General features: G+C 51.9%; 1 protein-coding gene and 1 long non-coding RNA gene across 4 annotated transcripts in view; one reads left to right on the top strand and one right to left on the bottom strand.

The window, feature by feature from the left end:
• The window catches only part of RHOBTB2 (Rho related BTB domain containing 2), a 28,438-nt gene extending 11,392 nt beyond the window's left edge, over positions 1–17,046 (top strand). For both annotated transcript variants that reach the window (XM_025932967.2, XM_086703453.1), the window contains 9 exons: positions 2,911–3,112; positions 3,792–3,895; positions 4,415–4,600; positions 5,229–6,250; positions 6,558–6,676; positions 8,334–8,484; positions 11,984–12,072; positions 12,885–12,990; positions 14,297–17,046. In XM_025932967.2, coding sequence (XP_025788752.1) covers positions 2,911–3,112; positions 3,792–3,895; positions 4,415–4,600; positions 5,229–6,250; positions 6,558–6,676; positions 8,334–8,484; positions 11,984–12,072; positions 12,885–12,990; positions 14,297–14,514 — 2,197 coding nt within the window. In that variant the 3' untranslated portion in view covers positions 14,515–17,046. The remainder of the gene's footprint in view (positions 1–2,910; positions 3,113–3,791; positions 3,896–4,414; positions 4,601–5,228; positions 6,251–6,557; positions 6,677–8,333; positions 8,485–11,983; positions 12,073–12,884; positions 12,991–14,296) is intronic.
• LOC147581567 (uncharacterized) overlaps positions 16,978–24,193 on the bottom strand; it is a 58,535-nt gene continuing 51,319 nt past the window's right edge. Inside the window, exons 4-5 of one of the 2 annotated variants that reach the window (XR_015250036.1) lie at positions 17,217–21,666; positions 16,978–17,105 (exon numbers count right to left, since the gene is read on the bottom strand). This is a non-coding gene — a long non-coding RNA (uncharacterized LOC147581567). Of the gene's footprint in view, positions 21,667–24,193 lie in introns of both variants that reach the window. The other variant, XR_015250037.1, reaches the window with a different exon arrangement.

Raw genomic sequence — 24,193 nt, 5'->3', positions numbered from 1 at the left:
GGATGGCAAGGAAGCCATAGTTTATGGTGGTTAGTCTAGAGGCTCGGAAAGAATGAGGATGTGGAAAAGTCTAGAGTCATTGAAGGAGAGTGCCAGGGAAACGGAAATTGAGAAGCTCATTGAATGGGTTGTATCATCATACATCAGCAATGGTACAGTAAAGTAGCAATATTCTAGAGCAAAAAAATTACATTACTGGTGGCTTTGGCATGCTGTCTCCAGTGCAGGATCCGCCTTTAAGACGGGCCTGATTCGACTAAGAGTTTTGTCTGCTGGCTTAATTGGGCCAGTCTGTATCTTAAAAAGAGATAGAATTACATATATAGATATGTAATCTAGCATTATATAATACCAGATTACATAAGAAGACAAATACCTCCTTTCTGCCCAGACTCTCTTGGCACGAATTCACCACGATTTGGGAAACTTTCTTCCAAAGCCCTCATACCCATTTTCCAGAAGGGCAGACTGATGCCTAGAGAAGTGAAGTGATTTGCCCTTTCCTAGGTATGAAGTTTCCTAGAAATGAAGTCCCGCAGTCAGGACAGGGGTGGAGTGGGTGAAAATGGTAAAAATAAGGAGGAGGTCCAAGGACAAGCGGGGGAAGGCTGCAGAGCAGCCGAAGAAGGGATGAGGAGAGGCTGTCCAGCCTGAGTAGCACCCAGCAGGTCTGCTGTCTAAACTCACAGCAGTGTTCCTCTCCTACTTGTTGGTTGGCTGTCCCCTACTTAACCCTCGAGGTGCATGAGGTGTGCAGGGGTATTTTAATCATAAACTCTCTGATTTTGAACTTGCATTGCTCTGCTGGTGTTCTGGCATCCTCCTCGCCTTCCAGATGCTCCTGAATTGAAGAACTGATGCCCCTCTTCCATGCCTCCCCATCCCCCCTTCTGCTTACACACCCACATGCCATTAGAACCTAAATTTGAGAAGGAAGTTCTATGGGCTAGTGGGTTTTAGTCTCCTACAGCTAATCGTATTTGTATTTGGGATTCGGTCAGTTTTGTTCTTCAATTTATAGAACAGAAACTACAGCCCGGATGATTCCTTCCCAGTTGTCTGACTTGAGACCAGGAACCATCAAAGTGGGGTTCCTGGTCCTCAGCTCAGGAGAGAGCAGGGTGGAGGCAAGGTGGTGGTTAGAATAATGGCTGCCCCTGAGGAGGGTGAGGTGGGTAGAGGAGGCAGGAGGAATCCTGCTGTGGAGAGCGGGGAGGGACTGCATGGAGACCCCTTGTTGTTTAGAGTCCAGTTCCTGTAAAATTCCAAGAAGGAGGGGGTGCTTGTCTCATTGAAAAGTCCTTGCTGCACTTTTTGCTTAGGTTGCTGAGATGTATCTACTCGCGCAAATCCCAGTTGCCATCGTTACTTGGATATTTCAGTTCTGCATTCCTGCAGGCTGGCATCCAGTTACAGCCCGGCAGGAATGGAGCTGCTTTGTTGCTGCTGGTGGCCTTGCTCTCTTGCTGGATGGCTCAGCAGTGAGGGCACCTGGACTGCCTCCAGGACTCTTATGAGCTCAGCCTTCCTTGGCCTAGGAAGGAGTCCTCTAGTGTGCTCCAGCCCCCGGCTGACTTCGTGCACCCAGGGACTGTGAACAGGCCAGTGACCTAGGTGAAACTGAGTTTCCTAATAATGCCTGCCTTGCCCAACCCCATCCCCCTCCCCTCTCCCCTTTCAGGAGAGTAGATACCACTGGGCGACTGCCACCCAAAGCCCCCTAAGCCCTCAAGCTGAGGGGCCCTTCCTGGTGACAGCTTTTAAACACTGATATGACACTTCGACTACCAAAGGGCATTCTGTTTGTTAATTTGAGCCATCCCTCTCTGTGGGTGGATAAGCCCTCCCTCTGTGCCCAACACAGAAGGAAACCGAGGCAAGCATTTGCTTGGACATTCCGGTCCAAGTTTCTGGTCCTCTGCATCTCCCAGCAGTCCCATCACCCATGCAGCCAACTGAGCGAGCACCCTTCCAGGAGCGCCAGCTGTCTGGGGGCTTCCAGCCTGAGAGCCCTCCTCTCTAGGAACGGGGAGTGTGGAAGGGGGCGTATCTCCCTTTCCCTGAGCCTGCCTGCAGGTGCTTACAGGGCACACCTGAGTACGGGTGGCCAGGCCCCCTGACCATGGAGTATACAGTCACAGGCCCATGTTTATCCCCTCTGCCATCTCAAAACTGGGCCTGCAGCCGCGCGAGCCATCCAGGCAACATGACAGGCCCAGAGGAGGGGAGGGGAGGCCCATGGGCTGCCCAGGTGCGTCCAGGAGCCTCTCCAACCCAGAGGGACTGGGAAGAAAAACTCTGGCATCTCCCTGAAAGAGGCTGAGGACTAGCATTGAAGGGGAGCCACAGACAAGCCAGGGTTTGAAAACCTACCACCAGGGAGGGAGACAGGCAAAAGTGGAGGCCAGGAGAGCTGCCACCCAGCTTTGACAAGTCCATTAAATTTTAAAGTGGCCCTACCCTCAGGCATGCTGGGAAGGTGGGGGGACCTGGCCGGGACTCTGCTTCTCTCAGCTGTTTGTTGTTCTGCTGCCTAGAGGAGGAGAGCGGATGATGAGTGCGCTTCCCAGGCGGACTCTCCTCTTCCTGGGAGAGTGGGGACAGGCCCGAGGCAGGTTCTGCCTAGGGTTCTCTCACAGGCCTCCCCCAGCCAGGAGCCCAGCGGGAGGATGGTGGCAACAGGAGGCAGACCAGTGGTTGATGTGGTGGAACCACTCCTCTCGGCCTGAATGGGCCCCCCGTTTCTTAGGCCCCACAGAACTATTGCCCAGATGGCTGCCTGCTCCTTTCTCTCCCTCTCTGCTCAAATGCTGGCAGAGGGGCCGGTCCCGGCTGAGGAGAGCCGCTGGCCCTGGCCCTCAGGGGGCTGGTGTGTGGAGCCACCTTGACCACTATGCTCCTGTTCCTCAGGTCCCAATTAATGGATTCTGACATGGATTATGAAAGGCCAAACGTAGAGACCATCAAGTGCGTTGTGGTGGGAGACAACGCGGTGGGCAAGACCAGGCTCATCTGTGCCCGGGCCTGCAATGCCACGCTCACCCAGTACCAGCTGCTTGCCACCCATGTGCCCACGGTTTGGGCCATCGACCAGTATCGGGTGTGCCAGGAGGTAAGGCTGCAAGGCCACTTGGCTGGGGGTCCCACCCTGCGTATCTGGGCTTCTTCCCAAACCATGGCTCAGTGTCTCCAAACTCGGCCGGGCCTGTGCTCAGCTCACGGAGGCCCCCGGGGATGGGGTGGAGGCAGCTGAAGAGGAAGGAGCCCCTGGAGAAAGGTCTGAGGTGAGCCCACCCCAGCGAAGGGATCCTTAACCATCTGGGGTTTGCGTGGCCAGGCTGGTGCCTAAGACCCAAGCTTTGCCTGGGACGCAGCATCTTGTATAATCACAGCCCCCAGTAATGGGGAGCACTGAGGGGAGGGAGGCGTTGGAGAGCTGAGGGCAGAGAGGAAGAGAGAAGCTGTCGGCCAAGACCAAAATCAGAGGCTTGTTATTTGCAGGTAAAGCTGGGAACGGGGCAGGCCCCCTTCCACACCATGACAGTCGGCCCTCTTAGAGTCCCTTCCCGGCTGGCCAGCTTAGAGGCCGCTCTTGCCATTGAGTCTGCAGAGGTGGCCCCTGGATATAGTGCTGGGCAGGACACACAGACAGAGATATTAGCTCTGTCCCTCCACCCCCATGCTGTCTGGGACCCTCAGGGCTGAGTTGGCACCAGCCTGAGCTGACTTGTGGGGGGCCCCTAGAACTATTGCCCTCGATTCCCACTCCTCTCCCCTGGCCCACCCCACAGGTGCTGGAACGCTCCAGAGATGTGGTAGATGATGTCAGCGTCTCCCTCCGCCTCTGGGACACCTTTGGAGACCACCACAAAGACCGCCGCTTTGCTTATGGGAGGTAGGTAAGGCCTCTGGTTGCCTACAGGAAGCCAAGTGGGTAGGTTTTCTCTGCTTTCCCAAGGAGGGAGTAACACTGTGGAATTTAACCTGGGAGGAGGGAGCAGAGAAAACAGCATGGCAAACCCTCACAGGGGAGGCAGCCCGGGGTGGTGGAAGGAGCTGGATTTGGAGTCAGGAGGCCAGGTTAGACTCTGAGCCCTGCTACCTATCAGCTCTGTGACTATGAGCAATTAGGGGAACTGTTCTAAATGATTTTCTCAGCCATGGTTTGTGAAATGGTAATTTCTAAACTGTAAGATAGCTGTGAGGTCAAAACGAGGGTTTTTGAAAGCTCTCAAATGCTACATTAGAAGTGCTGTCGTAATGCATTCTGTGTAAAGTCATGTGAGCAGATACATATGACAGATGTGGGACTGTAGCATAGGGGTGGGGTGGGTATGTGTGTTCTCCCTTCTTCCAGGAGCAGGTAACCTACCACTAGCTTTCTCTGCCCATAACCTCACTCTGCCGCCCCCAGATCCGATGTGGTGGTTCTGTGCTTCTCCATTGCCAACCCCAATTCCCTCCACCATGTCAAGACCATGTGGTACCCAGAAATCAAGCACTTCTGCCCCCGAGCACCTGTCATCTTGGTGGGCTGCCAGCTGGACCTGCGCTATGCTGACCTGGAGGCCGTCAATAGGGCCAGGCGACCCTTGGCTAGGTGAGGGGTGTGGGTGCCCAGGGAGGGGGAAGAGGAAGACAGAGGGAGGGGGTGCATCTCCATGGCTCCCTGTTCAGCTCTGATGGAATCCACTCAGCCTCACACCTTACCCTCCGTTTGAAGCAAGCCATATAGGGGGCCAGAAAGAGTTCCCATTCATTTATTCATTCATTCATCCATCCATTCATTTATTCATTCATCTCTTATACCTTGTGTGGGTAATACTGGGCTAAGCACTATGGGAGAGAAGGTGAAAAAGAGGTAGTCTTTGCATGAAAGGGACTTATGATCATGCTGAGAGATGAACTCGATGTTTGAACATGTTAAAAACCAATGTGGAACATTGCATGCTCATTGCCAGAAGTTTCTGGCAGCGGGTGGGACGGGGGCTCTGGCAGAAATACGGAAGCCTTCCTGCAAGAAGAGGGGATTGGAAGGGGACTTGAAGGACTAGTAAGATTTGACTAGACAGAGGAGGAAAGGGCAGGAGTGGGGCAGAGACAGATCTTGAGCAGAGACTCTCCAGCCCCCTGGAGAACAGGCAGGCTCTGGAGAGCTGCCTCTCCCTGCCCCACCCCTCCTCTCTTCCCCCACCAACATGTTTAGTTTTCCTTCTTGAACCTCCCAGGCCCATCAAGCCCAATGAGATCCTTCCCCCAGAGAAGGGTCGGGAGGTAGCCAAGGAGCTGGGCATCCCCTACTACGAGACCAGCGTGGTGGCCCAGTTCGGCATCAAGGACGTCTTTGACAACGCCATCCGCGCCGCACTCATCTCCCGCCGGCACCTGCAGTTCTGGAAATCCCACCTCCGCAATGTGCAGCGGCCTCTGCTGCAGGCGCCCTTCTTGCCTCCCAAGCCGCCTCCCCCCATCATCGTGGTGCCAGATCCCCCCTCCAGCAGCGAGGAGTGCCCCGCCCACCTCCTGGAGGACCCGCTGTGCGCGGATGTCATACTGGTGCTGCAGGAGCGGGTGCGCATCTTTGCCCACAAGATCTACCTCTCCACCTCCTCCTCCAAGTTCTACGACCTGTTCCTCATGGACCTGAGTGAGGGGGAGCTGGGGGGCCCCTCGGGGCCAGGGGGCCCCCGCCCAGAGGACCACCGGGGTCACCCTGATCACCACCACCACCATCACCATCACCACCACCATGGCCGGGACTTTCTGCTTCGGGCGGCCAGCTTTGACGTATGCGAAAGCGTGGAGGAGGGCGGGGGCTCCGGTCCTGCTGGGCTCCGCGCCTCAACCAGCGATGGGATCTTGCGGGGCAATGGAACAGGGTATCTGCCAGGGAGGGGTCGAGTACTGTCTTCCTGGAGCCGAGCTTTTGTGAGCATCCAGGAAGAGATGGCTGAAGATCCTCTGACCTACAAATCCCGGCTGATGGTGGTGGTAAAAATGGACAACTCCATCCAGCCGGGGCCCTTCCGGGCTGTTCTCAAGTACCTGTACACCGGGGAGCTGGATGAGAACGAGCGGGACCTCATGCACATCGCCCACATTGCTGAACTGCTTGAGGTCTTTGATTTACGCATGATGGTGGCCAACATTCTCAACAATGAGGCCTTCATGAACCAAGAGATCACTAAGGCCTTCCATGTCCGTCGGACCAACCGGGTTAAGGAGTGCTTGGCAAAGGGCACCTTCTCAGGTACGGATTGTGCTTAGGAACTGACTGCCAGAAGTCAGGGAAGTTCCCTCCAGTTTGCCTTCTCAAGAGTCCAGGTTGGTCTGATTAGCATTCTGAGTCATTCATCTCAGCTGCTGATGTCCTGGAGATGTAGTGGCTCTGCTCCTGAAGCCTAGTCCCCCAAGCCTGAGAGCTTGGTCACGTAGCACTCCACAGCCGTGGCTTCGGAAGGAAGTGGGTTGTCTGGGCACGGTGGCAGTCTTTGGGGTTGGTTGTCCCACATTCTTTCACCACATCCTCACGTGATGCCTCTTCTCCTCCTGGACAGATGTGACTTTCATCCTGGATGATGGCACCATCAGCGCCCATAAGCCCCTGTTGATTTCCAGCTGTGACTGGATGGCTGCCATGTTTGGGGGGCCATTTGTGGAGAGTTCCACCAGGGAGGTAAGGCCAGGATGGGACTGGGTGGGAGGGAGAGCCAGACCTACACACTTCGCACCTGAGGCAGCTGCTATTTATTGGTACTTTCTTCGGCACCGACTGTGTGCTTGCTAACCGCTGAGTGACCAACTCCAGAGACGTTTATGATGAGATGGTTCCCATAGCCAAGGATTTTACGATATATTAGGGAGTTATAGTAACATCATCACTCTATGGTTTAGAAGGCACTTTTGATACATTATCTCCTGTATCACCTCACACATATGGCATAGTGTTCCCACTTTATAGGGAAAGTGAGGCCCTTGAGGAGTTCAGCGTCTGGTACAAAGTTATGTAAGTAGAAAGGAGAGGTTCGGACTTCGAGACTTCCAATTCCTTGGCTCTATACATTGTATTTTGCTTTCTCCCTAACACATGTGAACCAACTGGAAAAAGTTCTGTGTGTCCTAAAATGAATCCATTATTTTTTTTAAGGTTTATTTTTTTATTTTTGAGAGAGAAGAGGGAGAGAGCACGTGTGTGAGAGAGCAGGGGAGGGGCAGAGAGAGAGGGGGACAGAGAAACTGAAGCAGGCTCCGTCTTGACAGCAGAAAGCCCATGTGGGGCTCGAACTCACAAACGGTGAGATCATGACCTGAGCCAAAGTTGGACGCTTAACCGACTCAGCCACCCAGGCGCCCCTTCTCTATTTTCTTTAAGCTCCCATACCGTTAATTGTCCATCATTCAGCCTCGCAGTTAACAAGGTACAAGTTTGTGCAACCGCACGAGGTTCGGAGTATCCACACAGTTTTCTCGACTGGTCTGGGATTTCTTTCAAGTGTGGGGACCGGCTCTTGCACTTGCGCCAAATCGTCCCCACCCCACCCCACCCCCCATCCACACTGGTCCCTCAGTAGAGCTCACCAAACACTTGAGCGAAAGACTGCACTAGGACTAACACAGCATAGCGTCCTGTGACACAGAATAGGAATTTCTTAACATTTCTGGGAAGGAAGCCCTTCCGGAAGGCTAAGTGGAGGGATTGAGATGTGAGTTGGTCTCTGAACCTTGAAGCGTGAGTGGGATTGGCTTCTGTGAGTGTGAGACCAGGCGCTCCCCGGAGCCCCAGGGGCAGCCAGCCCTGCGCACTTCTGGGTACCATAGAAGCAGCTTCAAAGCTCCAGACGATTTGCACGCCGCCTGGGGAGACTTGTGCCTGATGAGAAAGCAGTTTTTGTTGCAGCACTGCTCTGAAGAGATCCCAGGGGCCCAAAGCAGCCTCTTCAGGCAGCCAGAGAGAAGCCGATCCCACTCGCACTGCCCTCTGCAAGGCCAGGAGGGGCTGGGGTGTGGGTTCAGGTGAAAGGAAGGATTCCTTCAAACACCTTCCAAGCCAGCATGGCTTTGGAAGCATGCCAGTGAGAATCTAGTTCCTTTTAAAAGCTGTCAGAGCCCTGCTCACTGGTGCTGTCAGCACGTGGGCTCCGTGCAGGGTTTTGCTCTGGGATGCAGGCCTTTGAGGGCTTCCCGAGTCGGTACGGGGGCAGCGGCGGGATGGCTGGCCAGCCTGGGGGAGCCCGGCCCGTGTGGACCAGGGCCTTTTCAGTTTCTCAGACCTGAGTTCCTCCTTCCCAAAAGCTGGACCTTACTGAGGCCCTCTGTCTTCCTTCCCCCTGCAGGTGGTGTTTCCTTACACGAGCAAGAGCTGCATGAGGGCAGTGCTGGAATACCTCTACACGGGCATGTTCACCTCCAGTCCCGACCTGGACGACATGAAGCTCATCATCTTGGCCAACCGCCTCTGCCTGCCACACTTGGTTGCCCTCACAGGTACGAGAGGATCTCCCTGGGGGAGAAGCCAGGGAAACCCCCAGAAGTCATTATTTCTTCTCTCGCCTGTCTCCTCCCAAGGGACAGGCTGCTAGCCCCAAGGGAATGTGTTTACACCCAGTGAAATATGTCGATGCGTATTGGGGTTTGGAGAGGACACAGATGTAAAGAAGTGAGAGAGACGTGCTTGGTGGTGTCACGTTGTAGGCTCTCCGCGAAGGGTTTTGGGCCCAACCGTCTTGTCTCCGGCAGATGACAGCACCTGGTGTTCTCCCAGCTGGGTCTCACTCTGGCAAGCTCAAGTCAAGAGGAATAGAACGCAGTTCCTCACTCCCCATCCCCTCTTGGGTCCTCCTCCTCCTCCTCTGCCTTCTTTCTTTTCTCTTCTCTTCCTTCTTCTCTTCCTTCTCCTTCTCTTCCACCTTCGCTTTCTGGTTCTTCTCCCAGAAACAGACAATAAACATTGACCTGCCTAGTTCCTTGAAAGACCATGAGAGCTCAGCTTTTAGAAAAGGCCAAATACAGAGGTCCTCGGGATGGAGCAGGGCCTGAGGCAACAGGGACACTGAGCAGCAGGCTGTTGGGGGCCAAGGGGCTGCAGGACAGGAATGGTCCAGATGAAGGGGGTCTGGGGCCAGTGATGCAAGCAGGCAGAAGGCTCCCGTTGAGGTTGGAACTGGCATTTGTGCTGTGTTGGTGTTGGTGTTGGTGCCTGTGCTGGTGTTGATATCGGGGTTCATGTTCTTGGGCAGGTCAAGGGGCAGAGAGCAGGGCCTAAGATATTGAGCTGAGGTTAAGGGAAGGACCTAGCTTTAGAGCTGCTGGGGCACTGTATAGGTGATGAAGACTGGGACTTACAGATGAGGAAAACAGCAAAACCGTGATGAGAAATTAGTTATAAATAAGATGGGGCTGGGTCGTAGGGAGAAGGAAGAAATTGCCGATCAGAATTGGAATGTTAGGGGCGCCTGGGTGGCTCAGTCGGTTAAGCGTCCGACTTCGGCTCAGGTCATGATCTCGCGGTTGGTGAGTTCGAGCCCCACATCGGGCTCTGTGCTGACAGTTCAGAGCCTGGAGCCTGCTTCCGATTCTGTGTCTCCCTCTCTCTCTGCCCCTCCCCTGCTCATGGTCTGTCTCTGTCTCTCAATGATAAATAAACGTTAAAAAAAAAAAAAAAAAAGAATTGGAATGTTAGTTGGGAGCCTAGTGGGAGACACAGAGGGCTTTAGGGTGGGGAGCAAGAGAGAGGCTTCTAAAGATCACAGCTGAAACAGTAAGTCCACCAGGACTGCCTGTGAAAAGAGGTGTGGTCTTCACAGAGCACAGACAGCTCCCGAACTCTTGGACCGAGTAATTCAACTTTTTTGAAAGACTATCTCCAAAGAAATGACCCAAAGGCAAAATATGTATAAAGATATTTCTGTCAGTTTGCCTTATCATGGTGGGCAATCAGAAACAAGTGAGCCATCAAAAATGTTACACTGCACTGCCACATGGAAAGGCTTGTAGAAAATATCGTTGAATGACTCATCCTGGGAAATGGCCCATAAACACTACAAAACATACAAGCATGTGTTGTGTATGTACCTTGTCACGGATTAGCAGCAAGTGTTGAGCGTGGTACAGTTGGTGATGCTTTATGTTTCATGAGGTATGCTTTCTATGAAGTTATTAATTCAAGCTTAAAACTTCTTATTGTTCAGTATAACACAAATACATGAACTGTATGTTTAGCTTCATGAATTATTATAGACTCAAATGACCCATATCAGGAGCTAGGCCCTTGCCAGCCACAGCAGAAGCCCCCTGCCTGTCCACCCGAGTGCCGGGTCCTTCTCCCTCCTCAGGAGTAACACTTTACCTATTAGTCTTTTGTAGGGTATTTTTTATGGCCTCACTGCCTTACTCTTCATAGTTTTATCTTCTAAGTGTGCACCCTTAAACACTATAGCATGGTCTTATTTTTTATATGCCTTTTAAGTTTCTTCTAATCTAAAGGTTCCTTGTCCATGATTTTTTTCCCCCCCTTGCAACTTATCTATTGGGAAAGGCCCACTGATGTTCTAGAAAATCTAGATTTCACTGATTGGTCATTGGTTCTAGAGGCTAGATTAGATTCGTATTCAATTTTCTTTTGCTAAAACTACTTCATAGGTTGTTTCTGTTTTGTTTGTCTGTTTGTTTGTTAAGATTTTATCTTTAAGTAATCTCTACACCCAACATGGCGTTCGAACTCACAACCCCAAGATCAAGAGTCACATGCTCCACTGACTGAGCCAGCCAGGTGCCCCATTTCTATTTCTCATCAAGAAGCTTTCTCTCTTTTTGCGATGTTAGCAGCCACTGAGTGTCAGTGGGTCCGCTGATTTATTAGGTGTTGTGAAATGGTAATATTCCAATTCAGGCATTCCTTCTTTATCTGTTGGAATCCTTCTAAAAGGAGAGAAGCTTCCCTCCTACTTTTTGTTTACCGAGTAGTATGGTTTCATACAGGAGGGGCAGGTGTATGCTTGACTGTTTCCTCTTCACTGACCAGATTTCAAGATTTCAAGATTTCAAGATTTTGGTTCCCATCACCTTTGGAGAGTGCCCCGTTAGTTTTTATTTTTAAGGATTACTACCAGCTTTTAGATTTGAATGTACTTGATCGGTTTCAAATAATTGCAGTTACTTTATTAACGCTAAAGTACTGCACCGCACCTTTTGCCAGCAGGGATCTCTTCAAGTTGGCATCGGAGTGAGCTTTCTGGTTATGTGGAATGACAAGATGTTCCAGGTTCGTTTTGTACATTTCCTGCCCTGGACCTGGAATCAGCCATTTCTCTAAGAAGTCTGCTTCTTATAGGAAATGGTATTTCCAGGCTATAATCTGTGCATGAGGGATGCCCATTACCAATGTATCATTTCGAGCTCTTGTTTCTAGGTTTTTTCCATGGACTGAGCTGGGAAGTATATTTTAAAGATACCTCATGAGTCTATACTGATACAGTTAAACTTCAGGATTAAGAGTGTTTACTTTTTCAATGTAAATGTTTTAACATAAAATGTAAGGTTAGTACACAATTTGTTCTAAAATCTAAATTAATACAAACACTTAGGTTTAATCCATAGTTCTAATTTGTAGTTCTTGGCAAAAGAGAGAACTCTGAGACTTACTGCTGTCTCCCGTCCGTATCAATGGCTGGTTCCACTGGGGGCTTTTACCCTACATATATCAGACTACTGGGTACGACATACGTAGTTTGAACAATTCTCTTACATGATCCTGACATCCACCTTCACTCCCCATCCCCACTGCACTGGGAAAGTCTTGTTGTAATCCCAATTTCCTCACTGGTGGGAGCAGACTTAAATTGGCTGTGGCCTTTCTCGGCCTGTTGGGACTTCCACCTGGCCTCATCTCTCTTTGCCCTGCAGTGGGGTCCCTGCCGGGGGGTATAAATGAGTACATATCCATTCGTGTGGTTCTTCGGCTAATTCCTGGCTGTGTGTGTCACAGAGCAGTACACAGTGACCGGGCTGATGGAAGCAACTCAGATGATGGTGGACATTGATGGAGATGTCCTTGTGTTCCTAGAACTGGCTCAGGTATGACGGCTGGGGAAGGGATCTCTCCAACATTCTTGACTCTGGGCTCTGTATGCTCATTGGCAGCGACTGGGGAAGCCTGGGAGGCGGAGGGCAGGAAGGGAGCCCATTTGTAGACTTGGTTCCCTGATTCGGCAGAGCCCGTCTCATCCTTCCTGCCAGAGGATACATGCCGAGAGGAGAGGCTGGCCATGGCGGGAAGGGACTGAGGCATCGTGCAACCATAAGGCAGGGGAAGGAAGCCCAGTCTCGCGTGTAGACATGGTTTCAGCCTGCCTTCGGTTATTGAGGACCCTTCCTCTAATATTAGCTGCCCACCTCCTCATCCCCAAGCAAACAAGCGAAATCTCCCACTTCGGCCCTCTGAGTGTAGGAATTCTACCACCAGAAGTTAGTTGATGAAGTTGGAGTTGCGGCTCTGAGGCATTTAGACGCAGCTGGGAAGGTCAGCTCTCTACGCTTGGGTGTCTACACCTTAATGCAGACTGCTTTGGTCCCTGACGGGAGAAGGGGGGGCATCTCTGCGGTGGGATCTAAGGAGGAAGGACACGGTAGAAAGGCACCACACACAGCTGTGGATGTCCTGGATGCTGGGGGCAGGACAGAGGTGACGTGATGGTGGTGGTGGTGCCAAAGAGCAAAGTAAATGTTTTCTTACACTTTTGCGTGGGTTTGCCTCTCGAGATGGGCCCTTTACAACTGCAGGGCCACTGCCTGTCTACACCAAATCTGTGGCTCTGAAGACAGCACTAGGTGTCTGTGCAGACCCTGCTCTGGGGTTCCAGCACAGATGCTCTCCTGTTTGTCCCCAGTTCCACTGTGCGTACCAGTTGGCCGACTGGTGTCTTCACCACATCTGCACCAATTACAACAACGTGTGCCGCAAGTTCCCGCGAGACATGAAGGCCATGTCCCCAGGTGAGCATCTCCCGCAGGACCTTTGCTCCACCCGTCTGCTGAAGGGGCTTCAACCTGGGTCCAGATCTCTGACTCGACCTGAGGGCATCTGATGGCTGCCCAAGATCCTTGGGCTGAACTTGACCTTGCGGGTGGGGAGCAGCCTGCAAAGGTGTATCCAGCCAAGCAGAGGGAAGCCCAGGCAAAGGGCAGGGCAGCTGGGGACGTCGAGCGATTCACTTAACTTCTCTGGGCTTCTATTTCTCACGAGTACAAAGAGGGTGTTGGACTTTTGGTGTTTTTCAGACTTGGGTTTTTTTGTGTGTTTTTTAGTTGTTTTGGTATTTTGGTATTTCAGACTTGATTTTTTTTTTTTCCAGAGTTGGTATTTTTCAGACAAGACTCCACAATAAGAAATGCATTTTATGTTGGGGAATGGTACACATATAAAAAACTATACAAATTGTTTTTAAATGCTGCTCATGACCCACCACGTTGATTTCACAACCTAGAAAGGGCACAGCTTGGACAACACAGGTCCTGGTATCCTCTGAGGTCCCTGCGGTCCTACCTCTGCTTAATGAATGTCTCGAAGTCCTGGCGCCCGAAAGGAATTGCCCGAGCGCCGGGGAGAGATGTTTTGGCCTCCCCAGGTTCCTGCCAGCCATTTCTTCAGGTCTCCACTGGGCACCCTCCACGCTGTGGTGCCCTCCTCCCTGCTGCCAGGCTGTCCCTGCACCCTTCCGTCCTCCTACCCTTGGTCTCTCCTTTGCACCCTTGTGGCATTTTCTGTGTAGGGCACAGCTCCAGCCACATCACTGCCCCGGTCTAAACCTTGCATGCCCCCTCACGCCTTCCAGGATCAGTCCGAACCCCTCAGCCTAGCCTTTCCTTTAAAGGCTGACCCTCTTTGTACTCCTGCAGCCCTCCCTCCCGATGCTTCCCTCAGAACCCAGCTCCACCAACTACCTGTGCCATGCCCAGCACCCTGCTGCCCTCCTCCCTCCTCGTGCTCCATCCCAGCCTGGTTCATTGCCAGGGCATGTGAAGCCCATCTGGGTGTGCCCTCTGCCTTTAAAGTGCAGCATAGTGGAAGGACCTTTTCCCAACGCTGTCGGCCCCACTGCTGGCATTGACTTTCTTCAGGAAGCCCTGCACCTGCACCGGGGGCTCTGAAAGCAGGGCTCATTACCCGGCTGGGGGCCGCTGCAAGTCCCCGTGGCAGTGTGGGGGCCGCCGCGGGCATCCCTTGGACACCCTCCATGCCCCAGCCCTCCTCTCTCCCCTTCTCCTGCCCTCTAACTACGGCCCTACTGTTCTGCTCCAGAAAACCAGGAGTATTTTGAGAAGCACCGGTGGCCGCCTGTCTGGTACCTAAAGGAAGAAGATCACTACCAGCGGGCACGGAAGGAACGTGAGAAGGAGGACTATCTCCACCTGAAACGGCAGCCCAAGCGGCGTTGGCTGTTCTGGAACAGTCCGTCCTCACCGTCCTCTTCTGCGGCCTCCTCGTCGTCCCCATCTTCCTCCTCGGCTGTGGTCTGAGACGCTGCCACCCTCTCCTGATCCCGCTGCTGTTCTCCCCACTCGCCTTCGCCCCTCTGCTCTTCTGCATCGCCCCCTCCACCTCCCAGGGACAAGGGGACCCGCGTAACCAGGACCCAAAGGGCAGGGCTGTTCTCACCAGCCAACGCAGCTCAGCAAGAGAGGAGGGGGGCCTTGTGGATCAGGACAGGGACCCCTGCGGGGGTCCCCAGTTCCAAAGCAGGGCAGGAGGCGGACGATTGCTGGGAGGTGGGGAGCAGGGAAGGAATGGAGAGCTCTGGCATCTGACTCTGGGTTGGAGACCGCTGGCACCCGAGCGAAACTCTCCCGGCCATGAGGCTATGTGTCTTGGTCTGCGGAGGCGGCCCCCTCCCAGGACGCGGCAGCGCGCAGGGAAGGTCCTGTCTCTCTTGGCCACTTCTTTCCATCAATGGACCTGAGGGTTGCAGATGTTTTGTGGGCATTTCCACACGGCGCCTACTCAGATCCTCACTGGAGAAGTCAGGGTAGAAATTAAGCCTTCAGCCCAACTCCAGGCTTCCACATCCTGGGGTGCAGCTGCCGAGGCCACAGGTGGAAGGCTTGCACTCTGCAGCCATCCTGCCCTCCCTAGGCGGTAGGCGTCTGGGCCTGATAAAGGATGGCAGAGACTGTTCAGAGCTTCAGGCCTCAGAGCCGTGCCTCTTGGTGCAGTGGGAAACCTCTCCCTCCCCCATCCCTCCCCACTCAGATCCTGAGGTGGGAACCAAAGGAAACAGCTGGGACAGGGGGAGAGGAGAACGTGGGTGGTGGGGTCTGGGCGCAGCAACCCCAGGCTCTCCTGGGCTCCTCCTCCTGCCTCTGGTTAGCATGGCTTCTTAGCACGGTGGGGCCAAATTAGCAAAAACAAAAAAACAAACCCCCAAACAACAACAAAATCACCACCAACCAAAACACTTTAGCCTCTCTATTCCCTCAAAGGAAGAAAAATACAAGAAGATCCTGTATAGCTTACGCACAGGGGCCTCCATGTTTGATGACATAGAAGTTTAGGTTGTGGAATTGATTCAGTGCCTGTCAGGCAAGGACTTGTCACCGGCTGTGACTGAGGATGCCCTGGCCCTGCAGGCTTGCTCAGAGGACAGCAAAAGTTCTGACTTAACATGCTGGGATTGAGGCTTCAGGGGCAGGGGCGGGGTGGTCTCAGGGCTCAAACGTGGCATTGGACCCCTACTTTGCCCATCTTGAGAATCAGTTATCCCCCTCGACTTCAGAGAGTGACTTCACAGGATGTGAATGTGTTGGGGGTCAAAGGTCAGGGGAAAGGACACCAACTTGGAGAATAGGAGTCCCTGTAATGAAGGAGCACAGGACATAACCTCACTTAGCGGTGGTTTGGGGTAAAAGGGAAGGAGGGGGCAAAGCAAGGTCAGTCCCAGGAAGAGAGGGACAAGACTGGAGGATTGTGGGGGTTAAGACAGCAGCTTGCAGCTCCATGGGGAAAAGCTGGGCCACAATTGACCTCTCCCTATTTCGTGATCCTGACCCATATTTCACCCCCCACACCATTTTTAGACTTAAAAGTCAGAGTCCCGCTGATGATGGGTGGAAGCCTGGTGTGGGCTCTACCAGCAAGACCCTGGCTTTAGGTCTGGGATCAAGCAAACCCAGAAACCGAGGAAAAGTCTGCAACAGCTTTGTGGTGCCAAGACCTAGAGATCTGATGGTAAGTCATCAGGAGAAGCAGCAGGACGTGGCAGGTCTGGAGTGGCCATGACCTCTGTTGTCTGAGCTGCAGACTTCTCCAGAGCCACGGCTGCCTCCCCTTCTCTAGGCTGGCTGGCTGGCAAGCCAGACCTGTGCTCCTGCCTGCTGAGTTCTCACCCTTGGCTTCAGGGCGAGGTTGACTTGATGAGCCAACGAGCAGGGGCAGGAGGGAGTGTGCAAGGGGGGTGCAACTCTGCACCTTGGCTCTTGGAGAAGGGAGCCAGAGGTGGGGCCCGGGGCCTCCCAGGAACTCTTGATGAGAGGGAGGACAGAGACCTCACGTCCAAGGGGAGGGGAAATGGGTGTCTGCGAGCTTGCAGGGCTGAGCAGTGTGGCCCACTGATGAGGATGCAGGAAGGCCAAGGGGAGGGAAAGTCAGGGTGGCCCAGGAGGTGCAGGAAGCCCACAGCAGAGGAGCCACAGGACCACCTCAGCAACCAGGGTGGGCTCACCCCTCAGGGACCCGCTGCCTCTTCCTAGCTGCTCTGTGGGAACCCAGCAGGCCCAGGGGCAAGCCAGAGATGCCACCTGGGGAGGCTTGGGGGAGCCAGACCAGGGCTAGTGTCCTCCCAGGGGGAAGGGAGGGAGGAGGGGCTTAATTCCAGTCCCCCAGGAGACAGGAAGGGCAAGTCACAAGAACACACACCCCTGTACTTGTGTCACTCAAAGCTGCTTTAGTGGAGACTGGGAGGGTGGGGGAGAAAAAACACACACACCTCTTTTTATATAAGGTTTCATATTTAATTTGGTCATGAATTCATAAATACATGAGTATTTTGTACCTAATGGCCTTCCTTGTATTGTTTGATATTGTCCAACAACCTCTTCAAAGGTGGCACCTTCCCCTGGAGAGAAGCACGAAAGAACACCAATCACTAATGAAACACGTATCAAGTGCCTATTGAGCGCCAAGTGCCATTTGGACTGGATCGGCTTCGTCCTCTGACGCAGCTTACCTTAAATAAGTAAGCATGACAAACACTGATGAGGCTAATCCTTTGGATGGGCGCTCAAGTCCTCTTGGGAAAGGGACGGGTGAGCTGAACCTTGACTGACAAAAATTCCTGGCTCCTCCTGAAGATACAGTGCCCCACACAGAAGGGACAGCAGAGGCAGGAAACACTCGCGTCTTTCAGGAAAGGGAAGGGACAGGGCGGGGCCTCTGGAAGGAAGTGGGAGAGAGACAAACAGCAAGGCTGTGAGGGTTGTGCCCCCACAGAACTCTACTAGAACACCGAGACCCTGAAAGTGCCCAGACGTTCAGGCGATTCCAGTTTGGGTCCAGCCATACCAGTCTGGGGACACACAGACCTTTGAGATGGAAAAAACCAAGAGCCCCAAGCATGACCTCTATAACATTATCCCGCCATGACTGGAATATAGATATGCTGGAAGGACTGGAGAAGGAAAATGGGGCTGAAGGGTTACTCCTGTGACCTGCAGTGACACATGACATAGAACCTATTTGCCGCTCAGATCTAACCCATCCCCCGCCCCCACCCCATCCATAGGTGAGAAGGAGGCCCACGCCTGACTGCCCTCAGTGTGTTTGGGAGCACCCAAACACAGGGCTGCATGTGGATACCACTTCCCCTCACTCTCCTTACTTGGAAACATCTGCCTAGAAATAACATAAATACTCAGACAGCCACAAAATTATCATGTTGAAAAGAGTGGGCACTTTAGAAGTTTATGGTCGTCTAATCCTGGAAAGCGCTAACTGGGTAAGAGGGAGCACCGAACCCACCAGTGCCATCCCTAGAAGTGGGCTTTTTCATCTTCCCCCTTTGTATTCCTCCTCATTTCATGGTGGCCTCCTCCCATTCAGGTGACTTGGGTAATCCAACTAATGAGTACATTTCAAAAGGTTCTTCATGCTCATATAAATCTATACAAAAATATAAAAACGGAAGATACACACCTTGTAGCCTTAATAGTTACGCATAAGTAAATGCACACATCCGACATGACTGCATCTTACAATATAATAAATGCAAGTAAAACGTGCAATGCTGTTAGGAGGACAAAGTGCCACGAATTGAAAAGAATGCCACCCTAAAACAACTCGCAGTGCACATGCAAACTTGAGCAGGCATTCCTTGGAGATACTGCAGGTTCGCTTCCAGACCACCCGGATAAAGCGACGATCACAATAAAGCGAGTCAAATGAATTATTTGGTTTCCCAGTGCATCCAAAGTTATGTCTACACTATACTGTAGTCTATTGAAATGTGCAATAGCATTATGTCCAAAACGACGTATTCATTAAAAAATACCTTATTGCTAAAAAATGCTAACCATCATCCACACTTCCAGCGAGTCATAATCTTTTTGCCGGTGGAGGGTCTTGTCCCTATGTCAGTGGCTGCCGACTGATCAGGGCGGTGGTTGCTGAAGGTCGGGGTGGCTGCGGCAATTCCTGAAGATAATACAATGAAATCTGCCGTGTTGATCGAGTCTTCCGATTTCCCTGCAGCCCGCCATGCTGTTTCATAGCACTTTACTGACAACAAAACTTCTTTCAAAATTGGAGTCAAGCCTCTCAAACCCTGCCGCTGCTCTATCAACTGAGTTTATGTCATGTTCTGACCCCTCTGTTGTCATTTCAAGCATCTTCACAGCATCTCCACCAGGAGTGGCTCCCATCTCAACAAACCATAGTCTTTGCTCATCCGGAAGGAGCAACTCCTCATCCGTTCAAGTCTGCTCACGAGACGGCGGCAATTCAGTGCCATATCCAGGCTCCTCTTCCAGTCCCGGCTCTCTCGCCGTTCCCCCCGACACACACCCACAGACACCTCCGCCACCACAGTCCGGAAGCCCTCACGGTCCTCCATGGGGGCTGCGATCGAATTCTTCCAAACTTCTGTTCATGTTGCTATTTTGACCTCTTCCCGTGAGTCACGAATGATCTTAATGGCACCTAGAATGGTGACTCCTTTCCAGAAGGTTTCAAGTTACTTTGCCCAGATCCATCAGAGGAATCCCTGTCTGCGGCAGCCATAGCCTTACAACATGCATTTCTTAAATAATAAGACTTGAAAGTTGAAATGACTCCTTGACCCATGGGCTGCAGAATGGATGCTGTGTGAGCAAGCACAAAGACCACGTTCACCTCGTCGTCCATCTCCATCAGCGCTCATGGGTGACCCATGCACTGTCAGCGAGCAGTGGACTTAAAACACTCAGTGAGCAGAAGTGTGGTCATTCAAGCTTTGTTGTTCCATGTACCGAGCACAGGCAGAGTGGATGGATTTAGCATCATCCTTATGGGCCCTCGGCCTTCCAGAATAGTAAATGAGCACTGGCTTCACTTGAAGTCACCAGCTGCCTGTCCTTTGAAGCTTTGAAGCCAGGCATTGACTTTGCCTCTGTAGCTGTGAAAGCCCTAGGTGGCATCTTCTTCCAACAGAGGCTGCTTCACTATGTTGTAAACCTGTTGTTCAGTGTCACCGTCCTCATGAATCATCTGAGCCGGATCTTCTGGAGAACCTGAAGCAGCTTCCACATCAGCTCCTGCTGCTTCGCCTTGCACCTTGATGTCACGGAGACAGCTTCTGTCCTCAGACCTCGTCAACCAACCTCTGCCGCCTCAAAAGTTTCTCCTGCAGCTTCCTCACCTCTCTCAGCCTTCACGGAATTGAAGAGAGTCAGGGCGTGCTGGATTAGGCTTTGGTTTAACAGAATGTTGTGGCTGGTTTGATCTTCTATGCAGACCACCCACATTTTCTCAGTAACAGCAACAGGGCTGCTTCGCTTTCTTATCATTCCTGTGTTCACCGGAAAGCACTTTTAATTTCCTTCAAGAACTTTTCCTTTGCATTCACAACCTGGCTAACTGCTCGGTGCAAGAGGCCCAGCTTTTGGCCTATCTCAGCTTTCGACGTGCCTTCCTCACTAAGCTTAATTAATCATTTCTAGCTTTTGATTTAAAGTGAGAGACATGTGACTGATACTTTCACTTCAACACTTAGAGGTCATTTTGGGGTTATTAATTGGCCTAATTTCAATAATGTTGTAAGTCAGGGAATATGGAGGTTCAAGGAGAGGAAGACAGATTGGGGAAAGGCTAGCTGGTGGACCAGTCAGAAGACACACACCATTTACTAATTGAGTTCACAATCTTATATGGGTGCAATTCGTGGCACCCCAAAATAATTACAGTAATAACATCAAACATTACTGATTGTAGATCACTATAACAAAATTAGTAATAATGAAAAGGTTTTAAGTATTGCAAGAGTTATCAAAATGTGACACAGAGATACAAAGTCAGAAAATGCTATTGAAAAACTGGTACCAATAGACTTGCTCAACTCAGGGTTGCCACAAAACTTCAGTTTGTAAAAAATGAAATATCTTTGAAGTGCAATAAAGGGAAACATGGTAGAATAAGGTATGCCTATAACTATAATCCACATAGAATCATACTGTACACATTACCACAGTTCACTTATCACACTCAACATTTCATAAAAATTATTCCAAGCACATTGAAAAAGTTCTAGAATATTCCAAGAGCTGTATGGTTTGTTTGTTTTAATTTAAATTTTAGTTATCATACAGTACAATATTGGTTTCAGGAGTAGAATTCAATAATTCATCACTTCCATACAACACCCAGTGCTCATCACAACAAGTGCATTCCTTAGTACCCATCATCCATATAGCCTATCTTCCACTCACCTCCCTTCCATCAACCCTTAGTTTGTTCTCTATCATTAAGAGTCTCTTGTGGGGACACCTGGGTGGTCCAGTTGGTTAAGCATCCAACTCTTAATTTCGACTCAGATCATGATCTCACAGACCGTGGGTTAGAGCCCCAAGTTGGGCTTTGTGCTGGGCTCTGTGCTGATGGTGCAGAGCCTGCTTGGGATTCTCTCTCTCTTTCTCTCTGCTCTTCCCCTGCTGGTGCACATGCACTAGCCTGCTTTCTCTCTCTCTGTCTCAAAAATAAATAAACATTTTAAAAAGAGTCTCTTGTGAAGAGCTGTATGCTTTTGAATTAGAATTTCTTCAAGTATTCATCAAGTATCTGCTCCTTCTTCCAGGCTGGTGTCCACTTATACTTCCCCTTCAAGTAGAAAAGGCAAAAAGGGAAGCTCAGATTCTTAAAAAGAGTCTTTCCACTCAGGACACGGCAGAGCCTGTCCCGCCTTCTTCATAGATGCACTTTCTGGGGCCTACCAGGCAGTCCTGGATTCTCTGCAGTAGGGTGTTGATTGAAACATCCTGCCTTGTTTTGTTGAGCCAGGTCACCAGCATTTCATACAAGGCACCCTGCATGCCTAAAGTAAGAGCCCTGGCCGCAGGGATCTCATTGTCCTGGAGGTCCATCTGCCGCATGAGTAGTTTCCAGGAATTAAAGAACACAAGTTTGGAAAGTCATCAGAGATGAGTTTCAGCCTAGGTTGGGTGAAAGCCACAGAGACAGTGAGTTGGGACACATTTCAGAAAGGACAGATGATGTGCAGTCAAGCCTAGACCCAGGAGTGGAACCTAATGAGCTCCCCCTGCTGGTGAGCCTGCTGTTCTGCATTCCTTATGGGCATCCCATCAGCAGAAAATCAGGCCACACTGCCTGGGCCTCACCTGAGCAGGAGGCCCTGGGGGAGTCAAGGTCAACAGATAATCCTGCCCTAAGGCAGGGCTGATTGCCCATCTGGGAGGATAGATGGGTTATGGAGTGAGAAAGCAGAATGTGGTAAGAGTCAGAGGGTAGGACAGCCTGTGGGAGCAACAGGTCCTCAAAGGAGGGAAACTACATGGATCGTGAGAGGGAGGTCCCAGGACTGCACCGGCACCTGTGCACAGAGCTGACACCACACTCTGAACCTGTGCTAAGGGACGCTCAGCACCCCTGCCTGACACCTTCCATGCTCCAGAGTGCAGGGCTGTAGGGTGAAGGTGTTTCACAAGCATGAGGAAGGACATGGCTCAGCATGGCCAACCAGCCAGGGGGCTGGTCCCAATGGGCCAGGTGCCCTCATACAGCCAGCCAGAGCCCCCAGGCCACTTTAGAGAGCCAGGGTCAGTGCAGGACAGATGAGGCCTGCATCCACCCAGGACCTTATTGTGGGCAGCAAGCAGATCCTGACAGTCTCATGCCAACGGGTCCTGGAGAAACTAACTCACTCTGTCTGTGCACTTGGGGTCCACTTCACAGCCTAGAAGACAGGGGGCATTCACCTTAGCAGAGGGGAGGGCCCTCTCTGCCTCATCTCTCTCCACAAGGATGGTGGGAGGACATGGTATGGGCTGGGGCCTCAGACACTGAACAAGGAGCCCCTGGGACCTGGTGACAGGAGGGGCATTCCAACTCTGGTGAACCCTTAGGGAAGGGAGAGAAAAAGGGGGGAGGGATGAAGTGAAAATAAACACAAAATCTGTTGGGTTCTGCTCTGACCAAAGCTGTATAAGCCCCCGACCCTTTCCTCCTGACTCTTGCCACTCATTCAAGATACTGACTACCTCTCTGTCCCAGCTGGGGGCCCTGAAGACCTGAGGGACCAGCTTGCCATCCTGGATGTGGTCGGGGAGCTAAGGTGAGCATGAACCTGAGACAGAGCTGGTGGTGGGCAGCCTCAGGCCAGTGGTCACTGGCTCCCCATGGGCCAGGTACTGGACTCTTGATTGACACACTTGAGGTTGCTCCTGAGGGTGCAGGGACTGTCCTGGACCATCCCATCGGGCACCTGGGTACAGGCACAGGGAGGGGATCCGCAAGGGAAGGCTGGAAAGCTGAGGAGGAAGGGGGAGCAAGCTCCAGGGGCCCAGTGTCCCTGACAAGAGAGTGGGGGCAGAACAGCCTGGAGGGCCGGGTCCCCTCACTCCCCCTGTTTGGGTGGGGAGGGATCTGGGCCTGCGCGCTTCAATCCCTAGGGCCCTGTTAAGTGTTCAGAGTTGCACCTTCAGGAGCTGGGCTTCCTTTCAAGACCTACATGGAGCTTTCCCGGGCTGTAGGGGGGCCCCTGTGAAGGGGAATCTGTCCAGGTCAGGGATCAGAAGCCCCTTTGTTCTCAAGCTGAACCCCATCCTCCAGTCAGCCTTAGTGCAGGAACTTCTTGTCCCCCACCCGTTGACTGTTCCTACAATCACAGCCAGAACTGCAGTGTCAGAGAAGAACAATTACACTTTGCCCCTGAATCCAAAAAGTGGGGAAGAGACGCATCTTAAAGAGGGAAGGGGGCCTGGGATGAGGAAACTTTGGGAGCTACAAGCTTGGTCCTACTATGACTTTGTAGGCTGTTGGCCACGTTTGTCCTCGTCGGCCTTCTCCTGAATAATGAAGTGTTAAAAATGAATCTTATGATTGAATTGAAATAAAGATGAACATAAACCAGGTCATACTCTATTCAATTTTTTGCTTCATATTTCAAAAGGAAATAAATGATCAAGTGCCCTAAAAAGCGGTCTACTATGCCCAGTGGAAAACTCAACTGGCCAGGAGGAAAAGGTGCTGAGGAGGTGTGGGAAGGTGCCACTGCTGGGGGCAGTGTGGGGCCATGCAAAAAAAATGGACAGACAGGGGCCACTGCAGGCTCAGGGAACAGGGAGATGCTGAGGGGATGGCAGGGCTGCATGAAACCAGGATGGAGAAAGGGGTACAAGGAAACTCGGGTCTTCTGTGGGTTAAGAGCCCCCGAGGCCCCCACATCTCACCTAGTGAGCACTTCTGACAGAACTCAGGAGAATCTTTTCCAAGAAGAGTAACCAGGTTTGCATGGACACTCCATGCCTGTGGTCCTGCTGCATGGATTTAACCGTCTCATCTAGAGACAAGGGATAAATATTTGGTGACATGTTTCCCTCACGACCCTCAATCCTTCATCACCACTCAAACCCTCTTCCACTCAGCTTGACTCAGTTGACCAAGTAATTTGAGGGAGCCATTTTCTGCAGCAACATACATGGGGCACACAAAGGACAATCA

This window comes from Puma concolor, chromosome B1 (assembly GCF_028749965.1).
Source record: "Puma concolor isolate L17-30 chromosome B1, mPumCon1.1.hap2, whole genome shotgun sequence".
Taxonomy (NCBI): domain Eukaryota; kingdom Metazoa; phylum Chordata; class Mammalia; order Carnivora; family Felidae; genus Puma; species Puma concolor.
Note: the sequence above shows the minus strand (reverse complement) of the source record. Positions and strands in the feature narration are given on the sequence as shown.